Genomic DNA, 20372 nt, shown 5'->3' on the forward strand with positions numbered 1-20372 from the left:
ACTATGCACAAAGATCTATTCATAGTTTAAAATACCTGCCTCAAACATCTGCCCATTTGAGTTGCTGCACATCGCCATAGTGGATGCAGCAAAAGACCATAAGACTCATCAAATATCATAGCCTCCTACCCCAGTCCACATCCACTGTCCACTTTACCTTCGTGGTAAAGTGGACAACTAGGCTAGCTAAGACCCAAACAGGTTTCCTTCTGTAAATCTTTCAAATATGAAACTTGCTGAGACAGTCAAATCTGACAGAGGAGAAGGACAAAGTGAAGGAAGCTAGTAACTTAAGCCACTGCAGCAAGACTTATTAAAATGTTGAGAGGTTTGCTGAAGAAAAAATAAAAGAACAAGTGCATCTGAATAAATTATCAGTGAACCAAGTTTCACTGAAAGTCAGACTGTCCAAATTATTTAAACCCTGAATCCTGAAAATGTCAAGAAAATACCTGCCAAAACAACCTGCAAACTCCAGAATAACCACCAGTGTGTGCCACACACCTCATACTCTAAGCATACAGAACACAACTATAGTATTTCACAACACCACCATGATAAACTTTGCCAAGCTCTTATGAAGACAACTTTCTTAGCTTAGAAAAAGTAAAGCCAAATCAAAGAAGACCCTGAAATACAGATAGGAGTATTTAAACAAATATATCCACCCAAGCAAACAAACAAAGATATCCCCCTTTCATCTCTCTCATGAGCTACAAAGGTTACTATCACAAACTCCAAAATACTGAAGTATATTCACACAACTACCTAATTATAATATTAATTCTTAATTTGAAAAAAGGTGCACTTAAAGGGTGAGTACTAAGCAAGCAAATAGCTCAATCCTATCATTTTTCAGTGGAAAGCAACAGGCATTTCCAATGCAAAATATGCACCAATTTCCATATCACAACAAAAAAGTATATGCACTTACCCATACAGCTTCGAGTACAAAAAGATAGCCTACAGACTTCATTATAGAATGCTATCTCTACAAAACATGTTAATTCATCACACAACTCTTTTCCATGTTAAATGCCTTTCATTCACCATACATTACTGCTTCAACTCCATAAAAGCCCAGCATAGTTCACTTGTACAGCAAAAAGCTTATTCCCTTTCATACTCTCTAATTCTGCTTAAAATGCTCCATGCAAAACATGAATAATTTGGACTGAAGTTTTGTGTGGGAATTGTGAGGTTTTTCATTGCTGTGGTTGTTCTGTTTTTTTGTTGGATTTTTTTGCCTTTTTAAAGTTACTATTACAGTAAAGCAACTTTCTTCAGTGAAGAACACCGCTTTGCAGAAGTGGACAAAGACAGATGTCTCTTTAAAGGTATCTGTTTGGCAGAACGCAGTGAAGTTTTGAAATGTGCAAATGTAATTATTGCTAAACTTTAAAAGAGCAGAATGACCCAGAAGCAGATTCTAGGAGCTTCAGAAGCTTGTAACTACCATGCAGTCTATACCAAACACTCACATGGCCTCAGAGCAGAGTTTATAGGCTCCAGCTCAGCACATCAGTTTTCTCAAGCTGGCCTAAACCATGAGTTTAGGCATTCCAGGTGAAAGGTATTTGGAAAGAGCTCTTCCAGGGTACTGCTTCCCTACCACCAGTTGCCAGAAACAGATTTTTTTTTATTCTCAAGTGGGAATGAAAATCGTTTTGCAAAATTTATGATTCTCCCATACATGTGCAGCTTTTGGGTTCACGCTCATTAATTTATGCAAAGCATTTACAAAACACTTAAAAACATATAAATACTAATTATTAAATAAGCAGAAATGAGAGCCAAGAAAATGTTTTCTTATGTGTAGATACATAATTGATGAAAAAAAAAAAAGCCAAGATCAGAGTCAGAAAACAGAACTGAAAAGTTTTTACAGTTTAAGCAGCCAATTACTACAGGAAAACAGAATACTCAATGCTTTTAAGTTCTAAGCCATGCTTTCCATCAGTAAGTTATGTGTGATATACACAGTAACTAATAATTTTATAGTTGTCAAAGAACTAAAAAACACCTAAAGAGAATGCAAACATCAGTTTCAGTCCATATCAGTAAACCTTCAAAAACCCACACTGAAATATCGTTTTCAGAACGGTTAGTTCCATTACCAGCTCCATGTGTATGACCTTTGCTGTGTTGAACACTGTAGTTACCTGCTTGTGTAACATGAAGAATACTTACCTATTCCATAGAATTTGTGAAGCTTCATACTGTGAGATTCTTGAAAGACTCCTATGTAAAATTAAACACCCATGCAGTAATGTTTTGGATCCTTCACCTGTTTTGCATTCTTTTTAGGAAAGCTTCTATCTAACACAACACACCAGTCTAATGCAGAAGTTAAAACACATCACTCCAAGTCAAGCAATACTAAGAACAACTTTTCAAATTCTGACAGAAAATTCCTGTTTGAAAAGGTGGAAGCAATAATTCCATCATGAAATTGATTCCATCATAACACTGCACAATTAAATACATTCAAAACAAAGGAATTTTCTGCTGGATCCTTGTAGTGTTGTAGACAAGACAAACCCACTGAATGCAGGACTTGCCCTGATCAAAGACACTACAAAGAAAGATATTTTAGTATCTGAAGATGGGGTTTAAACTACTGAAGAGGGCACCTGGAGACGTCTGCAGAGTGTGCGCAGTTCTTCGCTATTTAGAGCATCGATCCTGCGGTGATACTCAGCCACTGACACTACCTGAATATGGAGACAGGAAGACAATAATTCCACTGACAGTTGAAGAAAAGTAAAAAGGTAAGAAGGAAAAAAAGTGGGAAAGAGTAATGAAGGGAAAATGTGCAATGGTAACACACAAACAAAAACTGCCAAAAGATGTTTGTTTCTGCAAGGACAATGCAAATGAAGGTGATTTTAGACATGAGTAGACACAGCAAAATTACAAATTAAACACTAATGCACTAGCAGTCAGATGTATCTCACTGCTCTAGGGTGAATACAGAACTGATGTAGGAGCTCATAAGTTACCAGTATCAGGATGCTAAATTAGAAGTCAATCAAGTCGCATGCCTTAATCCAAGCCCTTCAGCCCAAAGTCCTCCAAACACTCTTTACACCCCGATTAATGAATCCTGTGAACCTGGTTTGCTTTACTGGATGAAAACTAGAAGCAAACCTCAGGCTTCTCAGCCGGTTCTGACTCTTCTATCTGGCAGTGAAAATACAGTTAAAGACAAAGAAGAAAGACTAAAGTTTAGTAACTCCCCAATACCACCTCACAATATCTTAATCCTGGACTTTCTGTTCACCTCCAAAGTTTTGGGAGCTGCTCATCTGTCAACACACTTACTCCAAACAGCACTTCACTTTGGCAGGAGGTGTAAGCCAGAAAGCCTTTAGACAGAAAGCTCTAGAACATGCTGTTCTTGTGCAACAAGCTGTCTAAAGGACTACAGCAGTAATTTCAATGTAACTACAGCAAATAATGTGATTTTGAGAATAACTCAAAATCATCATTTGTATGAAAGCATTTTAAAACAGCCAGTGGAGAGATTAAATGGATGTCCCATGTAGTAAGAGCGTATTAAAAACATCTAGAGCCTACCACAATGCATAGGAAGATAACCACAAGTCCAGGAGCTCCCCATCTACCTGCCCCTACTACAGGGAGTTTGGCCAGATACTCGCCACTGTCCCGAGTACAGAGCCCACAGTCATGCATGACTGGCTCTTGAGCAGCGATGATTCACTCTACCCCATGCAACTGCAAGGCAAGGAAAAAGGAATACTTGTGACATCTGGAGTTATTACTGAATAATCAGTAATCACACTCAATTTATTTCCACCATTTTCTACTTTCTCTTAAAAAAAATCAAGAAAATTGTAACTTGTGTTGGCTTTTATGTTCTCAGAGTCACGCAGCTACACACAAAGTTTTAACAGTATTCCACTCAAGCATGTAAGTGATAGTGTAGTTTTATCCTTTTATTTGCTACAACAGTTTACTGTAAAGTACATTACCAGTACCTTATGTAATCCTGAAAAGCAATAATGTGAGGACCTTTTGGCCCTGTTGCTTCTTTAAGCTCAGCCCCTATCACATGAGAGGTAACAGCTACCTTACAACAGGCCATATATATATATATATACACATATACATACATATATATAAAACTATATACGGCTACTTAAGGGAGAGTATTTAAAAATCTCATCATTCCTGACACCATTATACAGTTGCTGATTCACATACTGGAATGTATCTGAAATTTCATAGGCAATGCCATCTTGTTTTCAAATGCATACTATGCACACTCTATCTCCATCCTGCACCTGAGAACTGCTTATCAAACCCTCTGCTCAGTGGTCAAGACCTGACAGACCTTTTGATATGGCATGGGGGTGCCTGCATCCTCAGAACAGTGTGCACAAGGTATTTTGATCAATTTTTTACCCAAGAGAAACATGAATACATCTCCAATAATGTACACAATAACAGTTCCTTGGCATCCTGAACCAGCCCCACGCCATCACCTCTTTACATTTGTTTTGTAAACAAAAGCCTGCATAGTAGCAGACCATTGGTATGCAATGGATAAACATGATAAAATAGCATGTCACAGAATGTCAAACTATCAGCAAGAAAATTAAGTGCAAGTAATCCACACTCTCAAAACCAGTGCTGATTTTAAGTATACTGTCCATTGGGAAACTCCGTGAGACACTATCACTGAATGAGTCTTACCTGACCTTCTATAAAATGCTTAAAGTTTAGGTCAACATGCTTTCTTTTTGCTTTGCAGTAAGTACTTGTTTAATCATGAAATCAAGTATGTCTAAGCCTACTGGCAACTACCTTCTACAACTTCATTTAGGAATTGACTGAAAACACCTGAAAACAGAATTTTGTTACTGTAAGATTTGAGAGGACTGTTTTGAAATGTTTGTAGTATCATTAGTTAGAAATTTATTCTGCTTTATAACTTGGTTATAGTATGTAGGCATAATCTGCTATGCTATTTCCTCTCTCATGAAGATGTCTTCATTTTCTTTCCTTGTGGTCAAATTCATCCACTATTCTACTAAACCAAGCTGAATAAACCAATGATTTTCTTCCCCACTGCTTCACCTCTACATCAGCTGTCTGTTCTCATGGTCTTTCCAGGAGCTACTTTCTACCTCATTCCACTTTGAACTTTCATTCTTATACACAGAACTTTATTAAGTTTTTCACATGACATTAAAAATACCTAGCAAGCAAGGTCTTTCATTTGTGAAAATTAATGAAAAGAATTTGTGAATTCAATTCTGTCTGTATGCATCACATTGGACTGTGGTTTACAGTACTGAATGCTCCTTTCATTTTTGGGCAGGGAACAGTGGATAGTATTTATCTGTATTTCTGTGTTTCACCAAGGCTTTTGATTCTATCCTATAGTATCTTTGTAATCAAATTGATTTTAATTTTCTTGCATGTTCTTTATGCATGAAGAACACGGCTGGAAAAACTGGCTGGACCACCTGCTCAAAGAGTTGATGTTATGTTTAAGAACTAGAACAGGCCTCCCAGGGAGACTGCAGGATCGCCATCTTTGGAGGCTTTCAACATCTGACTGAGCAAGGTCCTGAGTCTTTCAGGTATACGAGAAGGCTTTCCAAATTCCAGTACAGTTCATGTACTTACACAGAAATTGCCAAATTGACCCAAATTGTAGCAATCTAAGTATTGAAGATTAAAATACAGACCCACTTCTATGAGTTTGCTATGTGCTTTAGTTACTGAGCTCTTTTCACTATTCCCATCAGCATCCAGTTTCCTTGATACTCAAAGCCACTTCACGAGGAACCCAAAGGAACCTCTGTTCTCTCTTTAGTTCTTTCTGCTTCAAAAAGAATCTAGGAGGAAAGAAGAGCTAAACCTCTCCATGGTTAATCTGGGGACCGGTCAGAACAGACTAAAACAACTAATGTGTATAGCCAGGAGATTAAGGTGCTTCATGGCAAAAAATATTCTGCCTGGGGACTTGGAATAGTCTGCCAGAGGACAATTCCAAGGGCTAATCAAGTTTGAAATGACATGGCATATATCCTTAGAGATCTAATACTACCTGCTCTCTTCATAATAGCAACATTGATGAGAAAACATGCGATGAGTCATTTGACTCTTGTAGTGTGAATGCTTTTCATTTCAGCTTGACTCTCCACACCATGCATAGGAGTGTATGAACACACAACAATCAATATTTAATGAAGTGTCATGGGTTCAGCAGTAGCAGTCATTTTTTCTCCTTCTTGGTAGCTGGTGCAGTGCTGTGTTTTGACTTTCGGGTTGGGAGCAGTTGCTGGTGGCACGTACGTTTTGAGTTACTGCTCAAATGTTTGGTTTTGTCCAAGGCCTTTTCTGAGCTCATGCTCTGCCAGGGAGGAAGGGAGGCTGGGAGGAGGGAGAGATAGGATACCTGACCTAGGCTAGCCAAAGAGGTATTCCATACCACAGCACGTCATGCTCGGGAAGGTAACTGGAAGTTGGCTGGAAGGGGGGGAGTTAGCTCTCTTCCGGGTTGGGCTCGTTTCGGCGGGTGGTATTGTATTCTCTCTCCTTGTTTATTTCCTCTATAATTGATTTATTAGTGGTAGCAGTAGTGATTTGTGTTACACCTTAATTGCTGGATTGGTTTTTATCTCAACCCATGGGAGTTATATTCCTCCGGTTATCCTCCCCATCCCTCCGGGAGTGGGGAGGTGGGGAGGGGGAAAAGGGTGCGTGGTACTGCGGGAGACTGAGGTGGGGTTTTAAACGACAGTTCTTTTTGGCACCCAATGTGGGGCACGAGGGGTTGACATAACAACTGATCTGGTTTATGTTCCCAGATGGAGCGGAAGAGCTGATTTTACTCCAGCTCCTGTGATAACGAAGAATAATCCCTTTCAACATGACTTAGGTGTCCAAGATTGTGATGATGATGACTATTAGAGGGACCAAGGGTGGGATATGAACCCACGCGTGCAGAGCACAATGGATTAGCAGTCCAAGTACCAAGAAGGAGAAAAAATGACTGCTACTGCTGAACCCACGACATGAAGTCAAATTGAGAGTTTGCATCAAGAGGCTTAGGATTCTCCTTTCGGAAAAACTTACATTTTTCTGAAAGTATGTCAGAGTATGTAACTCTTGCAAGCTATACTGGGAAAACCAGAAATACCTAATACAGAACTTTTTTTGTCTTTCGACAATACACATGAAAACAGAGTTACAATTGTCTGAATGTCCTTGAAGGGCAGCTTGCCACGCAGAAGGTAACACATCAGCCCTTTCAGGCAGTGGTCATATCAGTGTGCTACAGATGGCCATAAACATGGAAACTGCTTACATTGAGGCATTCCTCTGCCAGTTTAACAAAGCCAGAGAGACCAACACAGGCACCCAAATACCCAATTTGCTGACTGGGCTGTGTAATTGCTGCCCTCAAACCAAATACAGCTAAACTTTCGGAATTAACAAGTAGCTGAAACTGTCCTGTTAGAAATAGGGTCTTATCAGAGCTGAACAGTGCTCCTGAAAGATAAAGACTGGAGAAAGCATAACGGTCTAAGGGGCCCTCTTCAACGTAAGTTATCTACACCCCCATTATTAACTTTGAATATGAAATAAACACTAAGAGAGAGAAAACTGAACAGTTTTACTTCAAAACTTAATACATCTGTGTAAAACCAGGTGAAAACTGTAAGCTTCACAAACATTTCTTGAGAGTCAAAAAAGTTTCACCTTTAAAGTTACAGGATATTTGACTGAAGAAAAAAAAACAAACCAAACCCCAAACCCTAACACAAATAATAATAAAAAACACAAACAGAAAAATCAACAAAAAATCCCAAGCTAATTTGATTTTATCAGGGCAACTCCAATTCATCAGTAAATGGGGAGAGAGAAGAATGTATCAAATTCTTTCTGAAGTCCGTAAATATTTTCCAATGAAAATATAAGGCACATTTATAAACTGAATGCTGTTATTACTATTTTAAGAGAAAACTCTAACTTCTTGTTTCAGGAAATTTAGTTTGCTCCCAAAATGTTAAGCACTACTTGAATAAAAAGCAGTATTGAAGAAGCAGTCTTCTCTATCACCAATACAGTTCTTTGAGACACACTGATTACATTACAATAATGCATTAACACATGGGTTTTACCACACTGGATAAACAGTTATAAGGTACCATTCTGAAAAAAAACCAACCCCCAAACAAAAAAAAAACAAACAACAAAACCAAACAAAAAGAAAACAAAACCAAGACTAATTTAATTTGATTACTTTTTAATGAGCATGGCTGCAGAGCTAACCATTTGGTGTCTTGTGTGATTTTCACCCAGCTCAGCTTCCTGTCACTCCACTAGTGACAAGAAAGGCAAGGTACAAAAGCTGGCTGTTTTAGGCAGGGAAGGGGAAACAGAGAATCACAGCAGTCTCTTGAATTGGCTGGTACTGCATATCTTTTCCTCTTCAAGTACTTTTAAAACTGCCTCTCTCAAGCTGTTCTGCACACCAATTTGTTTTCCAGAGTAGGCACAGAAGAACTGAGTCCCTTACATGAGAGCAACACTCACCTTGTGATCAATATTGCCCCCACAGATTTAGCAGGATGGATGGTTAAGTATCTGCTGCAAAGTGCTCTAAGCCCACAGCCAATGTACCAAGCCATAATTAACATATACTGAAGGTAAATATCTGCAGTAGCAAGAATGAATAAACAGCAGTCAAAGCCTGCAGGCCGCAAAGTGTTACACTGGCTCCATAAACTTTAAAAAGCTATTTTATCTAAGATAGGAGAAATCACTAGTTAGAGCAATATGATAACGTCAGCAAGAGACCTAAATTTAACATGAGCAAACATTAAACAATGTTTAGGATGTTTGTGCGAAGAACCAAGAATAGGATTTATGAAAACTACTTTCTTAAAGAGGCAGGTAAGGAAGCTTGACTTGTTTTGTCAAAATAAAATACATCAAAAAAAAAAAGGAAAAAAAAAAAAAGAAAAAAGATTCTGTAGCAGCATTACCAAAACCCTCATGCTTCCTTGCACTTGTAGTAAGGCCTAATATTTCACTACTGTTAAAAATGTAAACCTAATACTTAAATGGAAGATCTTAGTTTTAAGATCAACGCATAAGTCAATGAATAAACCCTCTCAGGACAGTGGGTATGGCGAACACCTGTCATCAAGAAAAGGTTCTATGCTTGGTGATCAGTGTAAGAAAGTACTGGATCACACTATTTATTTATATATTTTAAGGAGACCAAGATCATCAGTTCATTCAGTCTAAAGCAAAACTCAGTATGGAAAGATTACTTTAAAAAATATCTTTGTAACAAAATAATTACACTGATGAAACCTCACAGTTCTGACATCCACAGGGATGAAGTACTAAATTCTCATCTTACACACATAAGCCCCTATTATTAGATCTCCATAACAGCCAAAGAACTACAGCTATTCACTTACCAACTACAGCTAGCCAATACATCAAGAACCACAGAAGTCCTGCAAGTCTCAAATCATCCAAGCTATTAAAACCACTACCATTTTAATTCCCTTTCTATAATACTTTAAGAATATAAAAAGCCAAAGATTAAGCTTTCATTGCTTTTGTCCCCTCTGGCTACACTGCCTATCCAAGCTTTGCAAAGCATTCAGAGAAGCATTCCCAAAGAAGGCAATCCACCTTTTTTTCTCTTGTGTTGTCTGATGTCTTTTGTCTGAAGTGCTTTGACAGAAAGAATGGCTGCCTGCATTTTTGACATTCTAGAAATTTATTGGCATCTCTTGTGCTGCAGTACAATTCATACAGTAAATACCAAACAGATTTACCAAAAAGTGGGAAGCCACATGACTGGCTTGTTGAAAGGGGAACATAATGCATTGGTTAGTCTCCAAAATTCTGATCTCTTATCCTGGGAAAGCACTGAACCCAGCTCTAATTTAGTCTACCAGCACAAAAATAACAAAGGCCTTTCAGGTAAGTAATCCAGAGTGACGCAGTTGCTCCAAGCAAACATTCTTGGTCTGTTATATCACTCCATTTGGTTCAGCAATTATGTTGTTTCATGTCAGATGGGTTTTCATCCAAATTTCAGAACAGCCACTATTAGAAGATTTCATCAAAACCCTGTACTTAATATATGCTGCCAGTCTCTTTAATTTGCTTCCCACTTTGTATTGCAAAACACAGAAGGGTATCAATACTCCTTCCCTCTTTTCTGTAAGGTTATACTTGCACATTAACTTTCTGATCATTCATTGAAAACACCCCCAACCTCAAGAACAGAGAATGTCTTGTCGACATAGCAACATTTAAAAAATATTCCCATCTGTAAATACTTGTATATCCCTTTTTAAGATTTTACTTGATTTACACATTAAAATAACTTGTTCTCTACCTCTCCCACAACAAAAAAATATTCCCATAATTTCATCAGTTCTACCTCTACTCAAGAGCTGATAATTATTGCTTTTATTAACATAGTTGAACTATGGCTAAAATGAAATGTTGATCGTACAGGAAATTATTATACAAAAGGATACTATACTTTTTTCATTAGCTAGGCAAGGTATATCTACATATCTAAGAATAAATTCTTATTAAACTTCATATACCTTTGACACTGCTACAGGGTATGCTCAAATTACATTTGAGTTAATTGAGGAATTACACCTCAGTGCTACATTCCACTGCCACAGAGGAAAATTAATAGCCTATTATCTTAAAAATACTTTGTTACCAACACACCTTTACAGAACCAGTTGTTGTCACATGACAATTTCATATTCTGCAAGTAACCTGGTTACAAATAAATATTAAAATAAAAGCCAAAGTCAACAGCACCTCTAAAAGGAGACTATACCAAACCCAGACATCTGCAACTCTTTAAAAAGATGGTAAAAAGCCTGTCACAGGTAGTCTGAATGAAAAACATTATTTAGATCTAGCAGCTGGTAAAAATATAAGTATACTGTCAAAATCACTTTCTCACTATCCCCGAGATGTTACTGTTTTGAAAGTCTCAGTGAGAACTCTTTCTTTTACAAAATACTACATTTAAGTCTTTTTGGAAAAAACTGATAAAGCCACCACAGCTACTTTTATAAATCTAATGTACTGTAAGCCCAGTGGTAATGGTCCCCCCTTTCATTATAAATGAGAGTGAGACCACAGCATACTCAACTGCAGCAATTTAGAATTATCATGAGACCTGCACATGGTTGAATGACCTCCGAGAAGATATAAACAAACAGTAACTCAGGAGATTTACACTTTTCTAATTAAATCCCAATGCAAAACTACTGTTACTGTTCAGGATATTTAGCTATAAATAGTATTTTGTATTAGGGAAGCACATGACTTCAACTAAAAACAGCCAAGCAAAACCAAACCACCCTAAAACTGATGAACCCCTTAATGCTCAGTAGTTTCCTTATCTAAAGCCAACAGAACATCAGCAATTAGGTTATGCACCTGAGAATAATGAAAATTTGTGACTTGCCATCCTGTTTACATGTTCAAAATTTAAACTTCCAGAAACTGCTTCTCTGAAGCAACATTACAAGAATGCAATAACAGAAAAGAACACACTACACTGAAGATTACCAGAGCGTATTTATGATTAACTGGCTGGTGCTTTCTTCCTTTCTTTCCATACCAGAGACGAGACATTTCCTTTTTAAAAATAAACAGAGACTAAAAAATAAATAATAATAGAAAGAAAAATCATTCAAGGCTCTTAGGAAGCATTTTCCGTTCTCTGTACCTGCTGTCAGCTCCAAGCAGAGCCCCACCACGGCGACAGGACAGTTTGCTAAATGCACACATTTGACTGACATTGCAGGGAACAAATGAACGAGTGTACAGTAGGGGGGTGGATCACAACTGATGACGGTACAGAAGAAGAAAGGTTCCCGGTATTCAAGTGTGGTTGCAGAGCACGAGTCAGTTAAAAAGGCTAACATATTTAAAGATACAGAACAACTTAGTTTGGTCAGTGAAATTAAAAAAAAAAAAAAGAAAACAAAACAAAACAAGACCAAAACCAAACCAAACAAAAAACCCCGACTGCTTTAAAATGAAGCATTCAGGAACTATCAGCCTCACAGCATTTTCAGGTTTGTAAGCTGCAAGAAGAAAATGAATCCTTCTGTCTATAAGCTAAACTTGTTCTATGGGTTAAATGCCAGTCCCAGCAGCAAGGCATTTATGGAATCATGATTTTTTTTTCTTGAGGAAGAATGTTTGTTTAAACAGGCGTGTGCAGAAGTTAACATGCTCAGCAGCCCTTTCAGAATTTCCTTGTAGTGGCGCTTAAGAGAATTTTTCACCCCTGAACTTCCCCCTTAAAAAAACCCCTAGCATTCTGAGTGCTGGGTAGAAGTATAAAATAGGCCAGGGCTGTGGCAGGCAGCATCACAACATCAGAACATTGCTCACTTGTGTTGTTGCACTGTGATCTAAAAGCACAAGCAGAGAAAACCAGTGCCAGAACTTAACTATACTGCAGACTGTGCACTGGAACTCCTCACCTTGTGTTAGTATCTGTCAATACAAATTGTGTGGACAGTGTTTTTCTTTTCAGTAAAACTTTTCTCAGGAGCTGATAACAGTAAAACTCTATTTGTTCCAAGTTACAAGAATTATTAAGGTAGCAAGTAAGCACATTTTTATCACTTGGATATTGAAAGCTGGGATTCAGGAAACTCAAATATACAGTAACACACTAGATACACAAGAGTTTATGATTCAAAACCATTTATTTGTTAATTTTAATAACAAGATAGCAAATACTGAGGAAAAACAAGAACAGAAAATGGACAGCCTTAGAACTGCTTCAAATGAGATAACTATGATCAATATCAAAGAAAGATACAAGCTACAGCCTTCCCCTCCCTTCCCACGGAAGTCTGGCAAACCTTAAAGGAATGGATAGTACGCATAAAAACTATTCCAAACCATCTCTGGATATGTAACTTCTAAGCCATAAAGCAAAAGATAGCCACATAACTAACTCGCCCCACAAGCTACTTCAGCAGTCTCCTCCTCCCACTTTCTTTCCCCCCTCGGAAAAAACAAGTTCCTCCCTAATTCTAGCCAACACAGTGTTTCTCCAAAACTGGGGAGGAAATAAAGAACTTAAGTCACCACACTTTATTCTAGAACATTTAACCTTAAACAATCCAAACAATTTACTTGAAGGATTTTAGCTTTTTTATAAATAAAACTGTCTCCTCCCACAGCTTCTCAAAAGGATTTATAAAACTTGCTCAAAAGAAGAGAGCAGTAAACTTTTTTGTTACATCCAACAACTCACATTTTCACCCAGTTACAGATGTAATGGAGTAAATGCACTAGCAACTCCCTGTATCAGCCTCCCCACCAGCCTGTTCTGATGCTCAGGCTTCCTGCAGCAGACAGCCCATCAGCCAGTCCCTGCCCTGCGGCTGGGGGTGGCTGCCCAGCAGTGTGTGGGACCAAGCAGGGCAGGACAGCCTGAGCACCAGCAGTGATCTGCGCAGCCTAAAGGTGGAAACAGCATTCTCTTGTGACTGACCTCTTGTGAAAGATGTATTTCTATTAACCAGTGGAAGAAGACCACACAATAAACTTGACCCCCAGAAGCATCCCTTTATTAGGATAAATAGAATAAATTGCCCTTTTTGTGCATTTGTGGGTTATATTACTGATCTGATAATTTGAATCAGGAACTCCTGTCTTGTTGCTAATTGATATATATCTTTCCATAAAAGTTCTTAATGAAAAGATTCTGGAAAGGAGTACCAGCTCCAACCTGACACACATGCAGAACAGCTCAAACACTTCAGAGCATCCACCCATTTGCTTCCTAAACAAACAGAACAAAACAAAATGTATGTAATTATACTGAATGATAATCTTGCTAATGTCATTGTTAGTTTGCAACCAAGCTCAATATCTGTACACAACCAATGTTCAAGGCAGAAGCCCATAGTCCTTTTAGTAATTATCTGCATTTTTTTTAAATAAATTAATCTGCCTTAAAAAATACTAAAAGCAGCAGCTGAGAAAAAAAATGAGAGTTCCAACAAATACAGGTACAACTTATGAAATGTCTCATTTCCACTCAGTTACTTTACCTTTACACCTTTTGTCATGCCACACTTAAAGTCTCAGCTGACAAGATCTCAAAACTGAACCCGATTGACTATCTTGAAACTTCAGTAGAAAGACTGGACGCTGAGTGTGAAAGAACATGTTTTCAGTTTGATTAGATGGCATTACTGCATTTCACCTGGGAATTCATACAATGTCCTGATATCACAATAACAGAAACTTTGTGATGCTGAATTCTACCATCCCTGTATTTAATATGCATGTTTTTAAGCAGTATTAGATTAGTAAATAGTAATTTATTTCCCCTGCTCTTCCCCCTCCTAAGGTAGGGAGGTTAGCTCAGAGAGACACTGGGGGCTGGGACACAATTACTCAGTTTATATATTACTGTTGATTCCACAGGAAATAGCGATGCAGGTGATCAGATTTTGTGATGAAAAGTCACAAATGTGATGCTCTGAAGGCAAGCATCCCCAAACATGTCCTGAGATTATATACAAAGGTAAATGTATGAAGTAAAAATTTAATACTCCAATTTCAGAAGCAGTACTGAAAATTAAGGAAAACATAAATCTCAGGAACCAGATTGTGCAACTCCAGTGCCTCAGTGAAATTCATAAGGTATTTGCATGTAATCAGGTACTGGAATGGGCTGCCCAGTGAGGTTGTGAATGCTGCATCCCTGGCAGTGTTCAAGGCCAGGTTGGATGAAGCCTTGGGTGATATGGTTTAGTGTGAGGTGTCCCTGCCCATGGCAGGGGAGTTGGAACTAGGTGATCTTAACACCCTTTCCAACCCTAACTATTCTATGATTCTATGATTTCTGACTGACCAATCTTGCTTTTATACTGTTGCACTTGTTTGCCTGGGAACAAACAAATCAATAAGCAATGACACCAGTTACTCTCTCAGCACCCTATCTACTTGTCAGAATATATTTTTAAAGAGATGAGTCTGCTATTTAATTATATCTAACAAGACACAGATAATAAAGAACTCCCGTCACCCAGGTGCTCCCCAAAACCCCTGAAAGCTGCCTCAGGTAATATTTAAAACAGCAGTTTCAATATACATTAGTATAATAAGGCAGAAACCAACTCTAGACATATAACTGCTGCAGTCTTAGAATGTTTTTAAATTTAGAATAGCATTTTACAGCTCTGATAAGAGAAGTACATCTGTATATTTACTCTTTATATTACAGTTTTAGGATGTAAGTTGCCAAGAACCTCAAATTTAGGAAGACAACTAACTTAGATGCTCAGGTCACCTAACCTGCCATCATTGAAAAGAATCCCAGTAGGTGAAAAGAAGTTTGACATTTTGGTATTATATTGCATATAAAAATTTGCTGAATTAAGGTCTGGTTTATCTTTAGTAAAAGGCAGACAAGTTCTATTTGGTGCAAAAAGCATTTCAGATGACTAGAAAAGAGTGGCAGGTTTATGAGCAATGAAGTCAGAATGCAGTAAAGAAATAAAAACCAGGTACTGGTTACATAACTACTACTTTGACTTCTAGAAGAACTGGTTCTTGGTATAAGTTGTTGCAGGTGAAGCCAACATACTATTACAGCTAACTGAAGTCTGATCCCTTCCGCCTTCTACAAGAAACACACTGAGCACTACAAAAGCCACTGCCTGTAGTATCCTGTACATCACGACTGGCACAGCTTCTTAGTTGGCTGATAATGTTTCCATAAGGAAGGATGTCTAATTTGAGAAATCATCATTTGTTTCCTTTCAACAATTTATGGGAAGTTAGCATTTTTCCATCCACAAAACTTTCTTCAGGATTTTCAAAGATACACCAAAAGCCATTAAGGGTCTCAAAAGCACAGGCTTTTTAGTTGAACATTTCTGTTTCAGCTCTTAGCAGGGAAACTGCCCCAGTTCTTCCTATCAGATACACAAAACCATAAGTCCCAATTCCACAGTCATGATTCCAATTACAAGACAGTTCCAAGTAATGGAAACATCTGAATTTTCACTTACAACTTATAAATAGATTAAGCAGAAAAAATAAAGACAGCAAAGCAAGAAACACCCATGCATGAAGTTGAGAAAGTCAGTATTTGCTCAAGATAATACCAAAAGCCAGAATGAAAGGTACCTGTAGGTACAAAGGGCACTGCATTATATTAATGGGCACCAGAGCTTGTCTCTTCAATCACAGGTAGTTTAACAAAAACATTTCTAACATTGCATGTGACTCCTCAAATTCAACTGTCTCACATCCTCCAGTACAAAAGCATGTTAAACATGCTTGTTAATGTATAGTAACACATACAGTGACACATCACAGTTCTTAACAGACATCCACAATGTAAAAGCCAGGCAATAATCTAGCTTGTATATTCAATATACCATTACAAATAAACCTTTAAAAAAACATACTGAAAAAAATGGAAAGATTGGAAAATCTTATTCTGAGCACTCTTAATGCAATGCATCTTTACACATTGTGTGCACTGTTTCATTCATGAGGCCTACAACTTTCAGGCTTCCTCTTGTCTCTGCCAATTGAGTTATTATTCAGCTTGGCATGACCATAATGCTATATGACATTTTCAAGTAGGCACAACAAGCAGCTGTTTCTCTAAGCATTCAAGCACTGAAGTATATAGTAGTGAGGTGATCCTGCCCCTCTGCTCTGCTCTTGTGAGACCTCACTTGGAGTACTGTGTGCAGTTCTGGTGTCCTCAACATAGAAAGGACATGGTACTGTTAGAACTAGTCCAGAAGAGGGCCACGAGGATGATCAGGGGACTGGAGCACCTCCCATATGAAGACAGGCTGAGAAAGTTGGGGCTGTTCAGCCTGGAGAAGGCTGTGTGGAGACCTCATAGCAGCCTTCCAGTATCTGAAGGGGGCCTACAGAGATGCTGGGGAGGGACTATTCATTAGGGACTGTAGTGATAGGACAAGGGGTAACAGGTTGAAACTTAAACAGCAGAGATTTAGATTGGATATAAGGAAGAAATTCTTTACTGTTAGGGTGGTGAGGTACTGGAATGGGTTGCCCATGGAGGTTGTGAATGCTCCATCCCTGGCAGTGTTCAAGACCAGGTTGGATGAAGCCTTGGGTGATATGGTTTAGCGTGAGGTGTCCCTGCCCATGGCAGGGGGGTTGGACCTAGATGATCTCAGAGGTCCTTTCCAATCCTAACTATGCTATGATTCTATGATTTGCAACTAATGCCTTTATCTATTAAAGATTTTCAAGCTGTGTCTCAAGTTCCAACTGAAACTCATCAGTTTGACAGTTGAGTTACTACAAAGTATTGCTTTTCAAAGAATCATTAGGGTGGAAAGGGACCTCTGGAGATCATCTAGTCCAACCTCCAGCCAAAGCAGGGCCACCTAAAGCAGGTTTACTCAGGAACATGTCCAGATGGGTTTTAAATGTCTCCAAAGACAGAGACTTCACAACCTCCCTGGGCAGCCTGTTCCAGTGCTCTGACACACTAAATAAAAGTTATTCTTCCTCCTGTTTAATTTTCAGAAGTATCTGTTTTCTACAGAAATTAAATAGGCAAAACCAAAGGTAATGATTATGAAATGTGAGTCCACAACATGACCCAGTGAATCTGAGAAAAAAAATATCTGCAAGTATGTATCAACTCAAGCTTCATTTTGGAAGTTAGCTTCTAGATAACTTTAACTGAAACCAAACTTTTGTATTTTTCAAATAACTGACAAGCTAACGGAAACAACAGAACAGATGAGCTTCCAACTATTTTAAGACCGGCTTGCAGGTCCTAAGATAAGAAATTTCCTGTTTTCAAACATCTTGTGGAGGAGTATTTAGATTTGTGTGAACCTCAAGTATGACTCAATCCTGAATAATACCAATAAATACAATCAAATGACAGGGGAAGTTGGGGAAGAGAAAGAACCAGCACTTAAATGATTACAAGTTATTCCAGTACAGAGCAATTAATTCTGTTTCCTTAACAGATTTCAGGTTTAAATAGGAACCAATTTCCTTAATTGATTTCTTCACAAGTGCCCAAGATGAAATTTCCTGAACACGTCTGAAACATTGAGCTGTGGCCACACTCAGTAACTGTATTTTTTGCATCTTTTTTTTTTTTCATCTATACTCTGTCTGATGACCAGAGATTTGATCCATCAGCATAAATCCTGTATTTCCAGCATTGCATGACAACAACACTCGACAGCTGCAGTACCCTACACAGATATTGTTTTGGATGTTCTAGATTCAAATCAGGAATCTAAAGCTAGGTGAACAGTCTATGTCAATAAACCATACTTCTGCATGTACTAGAAAACTGCATTTATATACATACGATCAACACAATGGAGCATTCCAGCTTCCCACTGAAAAAGTTAACTACTTAAAGAATACTTTATTGTTCAAGAAATGTCATTAACTTTGAGAATTAGCTTCACAGTCCATCTCAAAGCACTAAGTAAGGCAATTCTGATCTCTTAATTCCTTTTCCATCTCCCCTTCACCCCCCAAGATACCAATTAGTCCTTTAGATACAAATATGGGAAAGCACAAATTGTGTCATTTCACCTTTATGGATTAATGTTTCCTTCACAAGTAGTCATTTTCATTACTTCCTCTCCAATATCCTCCTCCCTGTGCTAAATCGTTAAAGCACAACAATTTCCTTTGCGCCTAGCATTACTAGAACTCTATAAATCTTACTTGGAAAATCAGTTTCAGTTGACCTTACCCCCAGATATGATAAACTGGTTCTCTAAAAATTTTAACAAGTTACTTATACATGCATGCCAACTTGTGCAGAAAACTATCTGATCTTATCGGCACACTTTATGCGCACGTAAGTTCATTGGAAAGTTGATTTACCTCATTTAACTCTATACTAGATCCCTGATATGGGGGACATTTTACATAAGCCCTTGTTTTCCTTGTCTTTTTTTCTCTCCAGTGACCAACTTTAAAATGCCAACTGCCACTTCAGATAGCAACAGCAATACCATCAAAGTTTTACAATCCATTTTAGGAAAACAGGATTTTTCCCCCCCTTGAACTAAAAAAGTTCAAGAGTCGGCAAGAAAGATCATAAAAAAATAATGCATGGGTAGCTCATCTAATCTTTCTTCAAGCTGTTCTGTGACCAAGTCTGATTCATAATTTGTGCTCTGATCTGTTGGGGTTTCTTGTTTGGTTGGTTTTGTCTTTTCAAAATACACAACATATATGCAATAGAACAACATTCATTCTTTACAGGGAATGTCAGCAACACTTCTTTTCTAAAAGCAACTTGAACTTAAAAAAAAGAAACAAAATCAGACCACAAAAGTACTGAGGAAAGTTGCTTCTAAGGCTCTGCACAACAGAAAGAATTAGCTTACTGTCAGATCTCACTAAGTCTAAATGTAAGTACAGAATATGCTTGGGAAAAAGCAGTTGTTTATCAACACAGATTTCTAAACAGTATTAATTAATTGTGCTAACAGATAAAGAAAGCACTTGAACACCCATTTGAACTTACATACCAAGTAAAAGAGAATCATTATAAATATACCTCTATACCCACACACATCCCAAAACACCCTCTTCCCTAGTGCATGCCCATTCACTCAAGTACAGAAGGTAAAAAAAGGTAAAAGAACTAAGAAGCTAGCAGCAGTTTAATTTCTTCCATAATATATAAAATTCTTGTCTATTCATGTCTAGTCGACACCAGGGAATGGACCGATCTTAAGTGAAAAAGTATATTTTTTTAGAGCGCTTTGCTAATGGGACTGGCAGAGGCCTCTTAGAAAGTCAGATACTGAAGAACATCGTCAGAAACAGGAGTTTTGAGATACCCCACACAAAGCTTATTTTAAACTCTTAGGTCACTGACTACTATGAATCAGTGACCTTTACAGATGGTAATATTACACAGTAGTAGATTCATGGTTATTTCTAGTAAGTCAGTTATCTATAAAGTAGAAAATCATCAGCTAAGGGATTCCCTGGTTGGGTTTTTGTTGGTTTTTTTTTGACACTTCATACAGTGCAGTGTTTGATCAAGCTATTGTTTAATATGATGGTAGGGGTCTTGATCTCTTTGCTACTATATCAGTTAAGGATACATCTACTGGACTACTTCAGAGAAAAGGCTGATAGGAAATGGACTGCTCTATACAGGTAGATAAATAAAGCATATGCAGATGAAAACCTGGACTAAGTTCAGAGTAAGAGTTCAGGCCTACTCAGTAATTCATTTAAGAAACCTACAAATCAATTCCTACTATTTGTTTCGTATGTTACTAATCTTT

The 20372-nt window shown here is 37.9% G+C and overlaps 1 protein-coding gene across 6 annotated transcripts in view; it reads right to left on the reverse strand.

Annotated features, from left to right (window-relative positions):
* OXR1 (oxidation resistance 1) overlaps positions 1-20372 on the reverse strand; it is a 218297-nt gene that overhangs the window by 8577 nt on the left and 189348 nt on the right. For 4 of the 6 annotated variants that reach the window (XM_031050634.2, XM_031050631.2, XM_031050635.2 and 1 more), the window contains one exon: positions 2634-2714. The exons of the other annotated variants lie outside the window; for them this stretch is intronic. In XM_031050634.2, coding sequence (XP_030906494.1) covers positions 2634-2714 — 81 coding nt within the window. The remainder of the gene's footprint in view (positions 1-2633; positions 2715-20372) is intronic. 6 annotated transcript variants of the gene reach the window in all.

This window comes from Melopsittacus undulatus, chromosome 1 (genome assembly GCF_012275295.1).
Source record: "Melopsittacus undulatus isolate bMelUnd1 chromosome 1, bMelUnd1.mat.Z, whole genome shotgun sequence".
Classification (NCBI taxonomy): domain Eukaryota; kingdom Metazoa; phylum Chordata; class Aves; order Psittaciformes; family Psittaculidae; genus Melopsittacus; species Melopsittacus undulatus.